At 41.3% G+C, this 12,883-nt stretch overlaps 1 protein-coding gene across 1 annotated transcript; it reads right to left on the bottom strand.

Moving 5' to 3' along the window:
* Positions 1 to 2,886: 2,886 nt before the first annotated feature.
* LOC114942521 (uncharacterized) lies at positions 2,887 to 7,428 on the bottom strand. The gene has a single exon (XM_029317890.2). It carries the CDS (start codon positions 7,426 to 7,428, stop codon positions 2,887 to 2,889), a length of 4,542 nt encoding a protein of 1,513 aa, XP_029173723.2.
* Positions 7,429 to 12,883: the final 5,455 nt, after the last annotated feature.

The raw sequence follows: 12,883 nt of genomic DNA, 5'->3' as shown, positions 1-12,883 counted from the left end.
CGGGCTAGTATGAATTTCAAATCTAATAATTTATTGAATTTTTATTATGTCGCGATATAATTTTAATTCATGGAAAAATTCAACGAATTAAAATTATATCGAGATATAATAAAAATTCAAATAATTTTAATGCATCGAATTTTTATTATGTCTCGACATAACTCGTGTAAAGTTAGTCCTCCAATATTAAAAAAAATTAATTTTCTTTAGCTCATTCGATTGTTCATCGTTTGCACATGTATGCATATTTGGAATTTTCATTTGCACACTTTTAGTAAAAAAAATATTAAAACAAATTTGGAGGGGCCAATTTTACATTAGCACCACAATTACGTACAAATTAAATCGAAAAAGTCTTAATCAATAGATTTTCGTTTGCACATTTCCAAATAGATCGATTTTTCGTTTGCACACTCTTAGATAAAAAGTTATAAACAATTAAAGTTTTGAGATCGGTCGATTTTAGTAAATAATCTTAAAACATAGATATTGCGTTCAAAATGGTATTAATTAATAGATTTTCGTTTGCACATTTTTAAACAGATCGATTTTTCGTTTGCACAGCTCTAGAAAAAAAAATTATTTAAAAAGCAAAAGAGGGGGGGGGGGCTAATTTCACATTTAAAAGAACTTCAAATTCGATAAAATCTTTTCGTAATAAGCATAATTGATAGATTTTCGTTTGCACATTCCGATACAAAACGATTTTTCGTTTGCACACCCTTACTTAAAAAGTTATAAGTTATAAACAATTAAAGTTTCGAGATCGGTCGATTTGGGTAAATAAGCTTAAAACACAGATATTGCGTTCAAAATGGTATTAATTGATAGATTTTCGTTTGTACATTTCTAAACAAATGGTTTTTTGTTCGCACAGCTCTAGAATAAAAATCTATAATAAAAAAAGTTATTTGTATCCTGAAGTGCCTGCTATATCGCTTGTAATTGTTGCCGCTTTTCCGCGTACGTGATTAGCGGTCGATGCTTTCGTTAGAGAAAGGTGTGAACGTAATTACTGAAAGTTCGGTGACAGTTTGATGACATCTCGTGACACATCGTGAATGGGGTTAATGAATAGGACAAATGTTAAGAAATGAGAGGTAATATATATGTAATATATATATATATAATATACACATATAAAATATGATATATATAAAATGCACATATATAATATTTAATAATATATAATATATATAATATAAATAACAGAGAGAAAGAAATGGAAAGAAAGAGATAGAGAGAAAAGAGAAAGAGAGGAAACCTACAAATTATAGACATCGAAGAATTGCAAAAAAAGGGGATTAAGAAAGAGGAAATGAGAAAGGGAGGTAAAGCTTTATATAATAGATGTAATTTTTCCAAATTTTAGGATCTATAATGTACGAATCATTATGTTAGATATTAACAGTTATTTAATATGATAATTAGTGTGTGGTTTTAATCGTTTATTGAACGATCGGTGGGCAAGGAATATTAAGGACGATTGACGATAGCCGGGTTGGTTTTCGAAGGCTCCCTTCAATTTTATTAATTAAATAATAATTATGGTGTCGTTCCTCTGGTCTGGTAGTCTTTCGCTCGTCCTTCTTGCAACGGGAGCGGGTTAAAATCGCTACAGCGCAAAGATCCACAAACTCGGAGGTATTCGGTGAACGCACTTTTCGCAGAATACAGAGCGAAAACTGTTTCGATGGAGTATCACTGACTTGTGATCGCTTAGACGGCTGAACGCAGACTTACTCGGAATCGACCGTCGGATCGCAGGAACCCGCCGGTTTCGGAGAAAAAAGAGGGAAATAACACGAAATCAGAGCGCGGGCAATAACAAGCCGTGTTTATGTATATAGTTTTGTTTTGGTTGATCAGCTGTGTGCTCGCTCGCGCAGACAATAAGTCGAGGCGAGCGATAGTCGCAAAAACGCTTCCAAAACATACCGCCCGCCTCGAATGAACACATTCGAAATGCGCATTGTGACGAACAAGAGATGCACTTCGGTTTGCACCAACGACGATAACGTTTACAATCGATTGAGAGATCCACTCTATCGATTTGAACAGTCTTATCGTGATTACGAGACCAGTGACAAAGGTATACATAAGAATATAGTTGATTAAATTTTAAAACAAATTAAACAAACGCAAACAAACAAAACGAGATATATATATGAGCAAGTGCTCGCTTTACTTTTTATTTCCGCCCGCCGAGCCGGATATCATTGACATCTCTTGATTGATGTCGACGGGAAGATAACAAATTTTGGTGATAGGGCGCTTATATTCTGCGCGGCTCGTTCGGACGGTGACGACTCTCGTCAAGCCGTCGGCTCCGGGATGGCACGCAACAATTCGGCCGAGCTCCCATTGACTCGGGGGAGCTAGCGGATTTCGTAGAAGAACTAACTGACCGACGCGCGCTAATTTTTGTACAATTCGCCATTTTGGGCGTTGTTGGAGGGTGAGCAAGTAATCGTTGCGCCAAGATCTCCAAAAACCTTCGGTGATGCGCTGCGTCATCTGCCAGCGTGACAATCGATTTTCATGCAGGTCGAGAACGCTGGGTTCGGGAACCGCTGCTAACGGAGCGCCGATTAAAAAATGCCCAGGAGTTAAAACGCGGTAGTCTTCCAGATTCTCGAAGACGGCGGATAACGGTCGAGAATTTAAACACGCTTTGATTTTACAGAGAAGGGTGTTCATTTCTTCGTACGTGAGAGTGTGAGCACCTATGCAACGTTTGAGGTGCGTTTTGACGCTACGCACACCGGCCTCCCAGAGACCACCGAAATGTGGGGCGGCCGGGGGAAGGAAATGCCACGATGTTTTTTCGCAAGCGGTCGCCTCAATAAAATTTGGATCGCGGAGGGCGCGACGATGTGCATCGGCTCAGTCGCGATCGGCTCCTTGGAAAGTTGTGCCATTATCGCAATACATCCCCTGGGGAAGACCTCGTCTGGACACGAACCGATGATACGCCGCGATAAAGGTGGCCGAAGTATAATCGGTCACGAATTCAAGGTGGATAGCCTTAGTAGTGAGGCATACAAACAGGGCGATGTACGCTTTGTGAGACTTATGTCCGCGCCCGGGTGTACTTCGTAACAAAATAGGACCAGCATAATCGACTCCCGTGTGTGAAAACGGTCGCGCCGCGCGATTTACGCGAACCGACGGAAGATCTCCCATGAGTTCATTTGGAATGGTCGCAGCCTCGCGGGCACATCGCACACATTTGTGAAGGACTGCGCGGGTACAAGTGCGAGCGCGAAGAATCCAGAATTCGGAACGTAAGGATGCGAGAGTGAGTTGTGAACCGCCGTGTAGCATGCGATGATGGTGATGATCGATGATGAGGGAAAGGAGAGGATGCGACCGAAGGACGATCGGGTACTTCGTCGAATCTGGCAGGCGAGCGTGACGTAGACGTCCGCGGACGCGGATGAGTCCGTCGTCGCTCAGCGAAGGATTGAGAGATGAAAGCGGACTGGATTTGGACACGGATCTCTTCGCAGCGAGACAGACTAATTCAGCGGGAAACATAGCTGCCTGTATACAGCGGAGCCAGTACGCTTTGGCTGCGGCGATTTCGTCGACGCGCGAACTGCGTTCGAGTGATTGATTTTGCCGTCGCGCGAGATTCCCGAATCGAATTAGATACGAGGTCACGCGAAGCAATTTCGGCCATGATGAGAAGCGAAAAGCGAGATCCCATAATTCCGGAGGCGCCGGGGAATCCGTGACGTGTACGTTTCGTTTCTCCAAAAGATCGGTGGATGTGATCTCATCTTGTATGAGATTGCCGTTCGGCCAAGAGGTTGGAGGCAAAGACAGCCACGGGGGTCCGTGCCACCATAACGGATGTGGAGCTAGTTCCTCCGGAGCAAGACCACGGGACGCGGCATCGGCGGCGTTGTCGTAAGTCGGAACATGGCGCCACGGTATGTCCGGTAAGGTCGTTTGAATGGCCGCGACGCGATTTGCTACGAACGTTCGCCAGCAAGACGGCGATTTACTTAGCCAGGCTAGCGTTATGGTGGAATCCGTCCAACAATGTATTTCGATGTTCGGCAGTTGAAGCGTCGTTCGAACGAACTGCACGAGGCGCGAAAGAAGATGTGCAGCGGCTAACTCGAGACGCGGAACGCTTAATGTTTTGAGAGGGGCGACCTTGGACTTCGCGGCGAGCAAGAAAACGTCGACCGATCCGTCGATGTTAATGTTACGGAGGTAGACTACCGCCGCATAGGCTTTCGTAGAGGCGTCTGAGAAACCGTGTAACTCCGTTTTCAAGGTATGAGAGCCGGATCGCGTCCAGCGCGCGATTTCGAGTTGATGAAGGCACGATAAGTGCGAATAATAGCGTTCCCAGTCGGTTGCGTAATCGCCGGGAATGTCGTCGTCCCAATCGCATTTTAATTGCCACAATGTTTGCAGAAATATTTTTGCGGTAATCACGACGGGGGTGATCCAACCGAGCGGATCAAATAGTTTGGCGATGGTCGATAAGATCTCGCGTTTCGTTTTCGAAATATGTGTCGGGAGAGAAACTTTAACCCGAAAGACATCGCGACACGGGTCCCACGTGAGACCTAGCACGCTCAATCGCTCATCATCATATAGCTCCTTTGAGCAGGCAAGACCGTGATCGGACGGATCAATATCCGATAGAAGATCTGCGCAATTGCTTGCCCATTTTCTCAAGCGAAAACCGCCCTTTTCTAATAAAGCGACAAGTTGGTCGCGAGTCTGGCGCGCGAGAATTTTATCGTCGGCGCCGAACACGCTGTCGTCGACGTAAAGTTGCGAAAGGAGAACCGGAACCGCGAGCGGAAATGAGGCGCCTTCATCTTGCGCTAACTGTCGCAAAACACGGAGAGCGAGGTAAGGAGCGGAAGCGGTGCCGTAGGTAACTGTGAGTAGTTGATACTCCTCGACTGGTTGTTCCGGAGACTCTCGCCACAGAATCCTCTGGTAGTCAACATCGCGTTGGTCAACTAGAATTTGCCGATACATCTTTGCGATGTCGGCAGTGTAGACATAGCGATGTTGACGCCATCGCATTAGCACCGTGGCGAGATCGAGCTGGAGCTTAGGCCCGACCATCAAGTGATCGTTCAAGGATGTGCCGTCCGAGGTTCGACACGACGCGTTGAAAACGACGCGTAAGCGCGTCGTGGCACTGCTGTCTCGTACGAGAGCATGATGCGGGATATAATAGCGGTGGAGTGCATTCCCACGGCGATTATCCGCTGGCGCGATGGTCATATGACCGAGTTGACGATACTCGGTAAGGAATTCGCGATAGGCGGAAGCCGTTTCCGGCTGACGAAGGAAACGCCGTTCGAGGCGTTGAAGGCTGGCGAAGGCGACGGCGCGCGATTCGCCTAACGAGACTGCGGTGTGACCTTTAAAGGGTAACCGAACGACGTAACGCCCTTGAGGCGTGCGGTAGTGAGTGGACGAAAAATGTTCCTCACATTCGAGATCTTCGGGATTTGGAAAAGATGAAAGGGGAATATCCTCAATTTCCCAAAATTTACGGAGAATGGAGTCGAGAGATTCAAGGACGGTTCCATGATGCACCTGCACAGATGCGCGTGGATCAGTGGAGATGGGAGTGACGGGTCCGGAGAGGATCCAGCCAAGAGTGGTTTTTTGAGCCGTAGGCTCGTTAACGGATCCTTTTCGAATACCGTCGAGGAGGATCAGGCCATACAGGTCGGCGCCGATAATGACGTCGATCGGATCGCGACTCATGAGATCTCCGTCGGCTAAACGCAATCCAGATATATGCGACCAGCGACACGCGGAATTTGTACGATTTGGCGTATATTTTGTTAAGCAGGGGAGAACAAGAGCGGTCGTCGAGTACGCAGGTTCATCGCCGAACGCAGGAGTTACGATGACGGTAACTGCGTGATGCGATACGGATTGTTTATCGCCGATGCCGGCAATCCGAACGGCTTGCTTGACGCGCGGTAACCGTAGGCATTGGGCGATTGATTCGGTGATAAGCGTAACTGCGGAACCTTGATCAATCAATGCGCGAACAGTAACTACTCGTCCTTGTGGCGAATGCACGCGAACGCGGGCAGTTGCGAGGAGAATCGCGGCCTGCGGTGACACCATGTTTGTGGAGAGATGCGTTGTGACGTCGCTATTACTCGAGTCGCTCGACGTCGTCGCGACCGCGGATTCGATGGTATCTCCTTGATTGGCGGATGTGTCAAAATGCAAGAGCGAGTGGTGCTTTTTCTGACACTGTTTGCATGTGCGCGGGCTCGTGCATTCCTTCACAACGTGTTTCGCGCTGAAGCAATTGATACACCGTCGGTTGAGACGGATTAACTCGAATCGTTCGGACGGTGTTTTGCTAGCGAAGGTCGAGCACTGGTATAATAAATGTTTGGCTTTACAGACAGGGCACGTGACGTTCGCGGGAACGCCGGAATTGGAGGCGAGTACGTGGCGTTTCGCCGATTTATTCGACTCGGATGCTTTCTCTTTCGGATTCGCGGGAGCGATCGCGTCGAATGCGCGAATTCGAGTATCGATAAATTGCGTAAGATCTTTAAAGCGAGGATACTCGCTGGTTTCGCCAAGCTTTATTTCCCACGCCTCCCGAGTTGATTTATCGAGTTTCTGCGAAACGAGGAAGACCAATAGATCATCCCAGTGCTCGACCGGACGCCCGAGATTCTTTAACGCATGTATCGCGGCGTTGGTCTGATCACAAAGGTACCGAAGGTCTTTGGAGTTTTTACTCGGAACCGCGGGTAAATCAACTAATGTTTGCAAATGCCCGGTAATCAAGCGTCGCTTATTTTCGTAACGTGAAATTAAGAGGTTCCACGCGACAACGTAATTCGCGTCTGTAATCGCGAGGTGGCTCAACGCCTTACTAGCTTCACCCTTTACACACGAACAAAGATAATGCAAACGATCGACATTTGACAGCGAGGTATCGTTAGCGATTAACGAGGTGAATCGGTCGCGGAAATTTTCCCATTTGTCAAAGCCTCCCTCGAACGTCGGTAAGTGTAGCTTGGGCAAATGTGACGACCGGCGAGAGAATTCGGAAGGGTTGCTTACGTCCAAGGTTGTTGACTGATGCCGCGGTCCTGGTTCGAAGGCCTCGAGAATTTCTGCCATGTAGTCGGATGTTTCGTTGAAGACGTCCTCGCAGGCGAAAAACTGCTGCTCCTTGAAGTAAGGCAGCTGCTGCTTCTGAGTATCACTGGCCAGACGAGTGATTTTCGAATGGAGTTCCTGGCACTTCGAAAAGATGACCTTCAGGTTGGCGAGGCGCTCCTTGGTAACGGCACGAGTCATCCGTGCTTGGCCAAGTTTCTTGAAATTTGGCAGAACTCGTGCGACAGAGTACATCAGCTGTGTCTGATCGCTGATTATCTCCTCCACGTTCGACATGATGCCGACAGATCGTCAATGCTTGGTTTCGTCTTGCCACCAATCCGGCTCGAAGGACCAAAATTATGTGTGGTTTTAATCGTTTATTGAACGATCGGTGGGCAAGGAATATTAAGGACGATTGACGATAACCGGGTTGGTTTTCGAAGGCTCCCTTCAATTTTATTAATTAAATAATAATTATGGTGTCGTTCCTCTGGTCTGGTAGTCTTTCGCTCGTCCTTCTTGCAACGGGAGCGGGTTAAAATCGCTACAGCGCAAAGATCCACAAACTCGGAGGTATTCGGTGAACGCACTTTTCGCAGAATACAGAGCGAAAACTGTTTCGATGGAGTATCACTGACTTGTGATCGCTTAGACGGCTGAACGCAGACTTACTCGGAATCGACCGTCGGATCGCAGGAACCCGCCGGTTTCGGAGAAAAAAGAGGGAAATAACACGAAATCAGAGCGCGGGCAATAACAAGCCGTGTTTATGTATATAGTTTTGTTTTGGTTGATCAGCTGTGTGCTCGCTCGCGCAGACAATAAGTCGAGGCGAGCGATAGTCGCAAAAACGCTTCCAAAACAATTAGTTTTTCCAAATTTTAGGACCCAATGTACGAATGTATGTTTGGTATTACCATGTCATATTTTAATATTGTTTATTATTCAACTAAGTACTATTTAAAAGATGTATTCCCATATTTTGAAGCCAGTTCTTTCATTTTTTTTATAAGTTTCAGTCATTGAAAGGGATAATTAAATTATAAAATTTTAGAATACAATGTACGAATCATTATGTTAGGTATTGACACGTTATATTTCAATATTTTTTCTATCAATTTGAGGACCACTTCGATGAAGTATTCCAATATTTTGAAACCTAATTTTTCCTTTTTTAATTAGTTTTAATCATTTAAATCTATAATTAATTTTTTCCAAATTTTAGGACTCAATGTGTACGAATCAAAATGTTAGGTATCGACGCGTCATATTTCTATATTTCATTATCAATTTGAGGACCATTTCAAGGACGTATTCCCATATTTTGAAACCCGCTCTTTCATTTATTAATTTGTTTCAGTCATTTAAAGCGATAATTAATTTTTTCCAACATTTATGACTCAATGTGTACGAATTAATATGTCAAGTATATTGACACGTCATTTTTCAACATTTTTTATTATCAAAGTGAGGACAATTTCAAGGACGTATTCCCATATTTTGAAGCCCGGTCTTTCATTTTTTAACTAATTTTAGTAATTTAAAGCGATAATTAATTTTTCCAAATTATAGAACCCAGTATATGAATCATTATTGTGTGTGCGCGGGTGCGCGCGCGCGCACGTGTGTGTGCGCGCGTGTGTGCGTGTGTGTACACACAATATATTTATATACACAGGATGTCTCAAGTCTGAAAACAGTCAAATATTTCATAAACTTAATATATACATGTTATAAAAAATCTTTCAAACATATAACTTATAGGGTTTTAAGGGAATGCTGACTCTGTCTGTTTTACCGACATTGAATTCAAGAGCTTTTGATTTTATTGGCTAGGTTATAAAATCTTTCTCCACAATTAATTTATTGATAATAATAAACGGGGACTACTGTAATTTTGCATAAAAAAATAAAAGTTAAAAAATTACAGTTTTTTTATCGGCCTCTTGCATCAGCTCATAACAATAGTTATTTAATACAAAAGTTCTGCAGTTTATTTATTGCAAAAAATATGGCGCTCCCGATAGAGATATGAAAGAATAATACAGAAGTAATAAAAATGAGATTCAAAGTCTGTATCAAAAGATTTGTAATTGAATTAATTATGTATGTATATATACATGCGGAATTGATGGCATAAAAAAGCAAAAATTAGTTGCAGGACAGCGCTCCCCATTATTATCAGTACTTTTATTGTGAAAAATTTTTCAATTTGTATATTCAATAAGAAGTGAACCTAACCTAACTTAAAGTCAGTAAAACAAAACTACGGTAGCATCCCCTTAAATGGTGCATTATATAGTAATATTAATGTAATTTTGAATAGCACCAAAATCAAGATCATGAAGAAATTATACTTTGAATTTTTAAATAGAAATCCTTATTTTTATTTGCACATTCCTTCAAAGGACGAAGTAATTAATACAGAAGGAAGAAGATTGATAAATTTTCTGGAGAAGAAAGAGTGGAGTACAATGAATGAGAATGCGAGAGGAGATGAGGAAGGAGAGTAGACATTTACAAGAGAGAGGGGGAACACAGTGATAGATTATGTGATAGGGATCGAAGAAAGCAGGGAAAAGATGAGAGGACTGAGAATAGGGGACAAAGTAGACTCGGATTACCATCCTATAGAAATAGAAATAGAAATGGAAAGAAAAAGGATAAGGAGGAGGAAAAAGCAGTAAGGGAGAAGGAAGGAAGAGAAGGAGAGGAATATAAAAGAAAGAGAACAGAATATAGGAAGCTGTGCGATAGGAAGAAGATGGAGAAAAATGAAAAATAGGAAAGGAAGGCAGCGGAGATGAAAAGGGAGAAAGAGGTATGGGAAATAGTAAACAGGGAAAGGATGAGGAGGAAAAAGGTAAATAAGGAGATTGAGAAGAGAAAATAGTGAGGATATTTCATGAGGCTACTAGGAGAAGTTAAAAGAAGAATGGAGAGGAGAGAGGAGGGGAAAGGAAGAAAAAAAAGAAAGGAGAAGAAAGAGAATGAAGAGGAGAAGGAAATAGGAGAAGAAGAGGTAAGAAAGGCAATAAAGAAATTCAAGGAAGCAAAGGCGGCAGGAATAGATAAAGTCTCAAATAAAATATGGAAATTTGGAGGGGAGAGTGTAGAGGAATGGATACTAGACTTTTGCAACAAGGTATGGAGAGGGGAAGGATATAGCCAGAGAAGTGAAGAGAGAGAGTGATCGTGAAGAAAGGGGAGGGAAAAGAGATGAAGGACTATAGAGGAATGATGTTGATGTCGACGCCATACAAAATATACACAATAGTATTAGCGAAAAGGCTGAAGAGGGAGATAGAGGAAAAAGGGATAGTAACACTGGACCAAACAGGCTTTAGAAGAGGAATGGGAACAATAGATAACATATATGTTTTAACAATGATAAAAATATTAGATCGGTTCTTTTATATATGTTTTAAATTATTTAGTAATTAGGCAATTGGAAAGAAAGAGAGGGAGAATGGTGGCAATGTTCGTGGATTTGAAGGTAGCGTTTGATTCATTGGACAGAGGAAAATTGAGAGAGACGATAAGGGAAAGAGGGATGAGGAAAGGATTAAGGAGAAGAATAGAGGAGATAATGAAGGAGACAAGGTGTAAAGTAGGTGTAAAGTAGTACATTTTTATTTAATATCATTTTTATAATAATTTAAGTTGTGTTTTAAATTTAAACGCAATTTTAATTTTAAAAAATGTGGTTACTCTAACTTCCTTAAGATATTAGAATAAATTTTTAAAGGTTTATTTTTTATAAAATTTTGAATATCTTGACAAAAGTTTGTGGTTGTTTCTTTCGTAAATTCTAAGATATTGGAATAAATACTTTTATATGAATAGACTATCGAGGAAAGCGCGCGCTGCGTGCTAGTCCATTTCTAAATATTGTGTTGCCCCTTTTCCGCGATGCTGATTGGTTCTGTCACAGCGTTTACTTCGTGAGCGACTGTCATTGCATATTTTGACAGTTGTACACGTATCGAGGAGTTATAGTGTAGTGACAGTATATAATGTATATTAAAGGATTTGGTATTTAATAATTAAAATCTGATACATAAGTGTTTATTAATTTTGTGATTGAGTGGTTTCGATTATAGTTTCTCAGTTTTTTAGAAAAAGAAATAGAACTTCGGTAAATTAAAATTATGTATATATAGAAATTTAGTTAATTTAGATTTTTAAATTATGTAGATCATGTTATATATTTCCATTATAAGATATAATACCAAATTTGAAATCAATATTTACTAATATTACAGATGTATTATCTATGTTAAATATAACAACAAAGGAAATCGATAACTGCAATACTGACAACAAGATTTTGAAGATGATTGCAAATTTAAATAATAATATAGAAATAATGATTGATACAAACACAATAACGCTATGTGCAATAATATTAATACTGAAGACAGTTATATTCCGAAAGAAGTTTATAAAACGCTTGATACTAATTTCACGAAACTTGTAGAAAGAGATGGAAAGTACAATTCTGGAATTCAATCATCATGTCAAATCGATATTTTTTTCGAGAGTAATAAGAAAAATGATAGCTTCGTGAATTTAGAAAATAAATTGGATATCACTAGATTTCGTATTATGTGCAAATTGCATATTTGTTGTTTTCGCATATTCTACAAGAACATTAGTAATGTAAATAAATGATAATTTTTTTAATTAATAAAGGTTAATTAGTTGAAATTATTATAATTTTTTCACATTACCAATGCTGTCGTACAAAAGATAATAAATATGCAATTTGCATATAATCCGAAGTCTAGATATCACTAAAGTAGTATAGTGGGCACTATGGCCCGTCAAAACAAACCCCCACCACCGACCCGTCTGGCGCCGTGTCTTATCTTATCTTTCCCCCACCACCGGCGTCTGGTTTTTCCGAGTGTGGGTGTAGGGGGAGAGGGTGTTGGGGAAAAAAAAATGTCGACTGGCCCCGAAAGGTGGGGATGAGAATTTTTTTTATTTTTTTTATTTTTCTGATTTCCTCTGGATTTGAACCTGGGGCCTTCGTGTTTCCGAGCAGGGTCCTAGTATATTGAGCTAAACGAGATCTTACTAGTCTAAGGATTAGATGAGGTATTTAAGCTAAAGTTGCGTAGGGTACGGTATGGGGGTTCGGGTATACGTATGGCAAGGATAGCTCGTCGAATCAAATGGTCGATATTGGACGGGGTGGGGTAAAAACAGTTCGGGTATACGTATGGCAAGGATAGCTCGTCGAATTAAATGGTCGATATTAGACGGGGTGGAGTAAAAACATTTTGACCAAGAAAAGCGTCATGCGGTCGACCGGGGATCGGTGGCAGGTAGTAACTGACAATGCCGCAGGGTAATAAAAAAAGAACACGCAAATATTTGTACTGGCGAGCACTCGTGTCACGATAAAAAAATAATGCATCATCGTAGATTAGAAAGAATGCTTATTGTTGAAAAGATGTCAGATAAAATTTTATTTTAAAATAACTCGCTGCTTAATGAAGGTAAACAGAAACATGGATGTTGAGAAAATTTCTGGAAAGAGGAAGTGAAAGAAAATTGAACAATGGTTTTAAAAGTACAAATATGATTTATATTTAAAATATTTTTACAGAACAAAATTATTCACAAACATTTCAAGAAAATATTCGTCGAATAATTATTAAAATTTACGTTTTGATATAATTGTATGTACAATTTGTTCGAAATAAAGTGAAATTATTTCTAAAAATGTTATCTCAAAGTA

This window comes from Nylanderia fulva, unplaced genomic scaffold (assembly GCF_048542155.1).
Source record: "Nylanderia fulva isolate GAGA-0341 unplaced genomic scaffold, ASM4854215v1 Scaffold65, whole genome shotgun sequence".
Taxonomy (NCBI): Eukaryota; Metazoa; Arthropoda; class Insecta; order Hymenoptera; family Formicidae; genus Nylanderia; species Nylanderia fulva.
The sequence above is the reverse complement of the archived record's forward strand: the minus strand, read 5'-3'. Positions and strand labels throughout refer to the sequence as shown.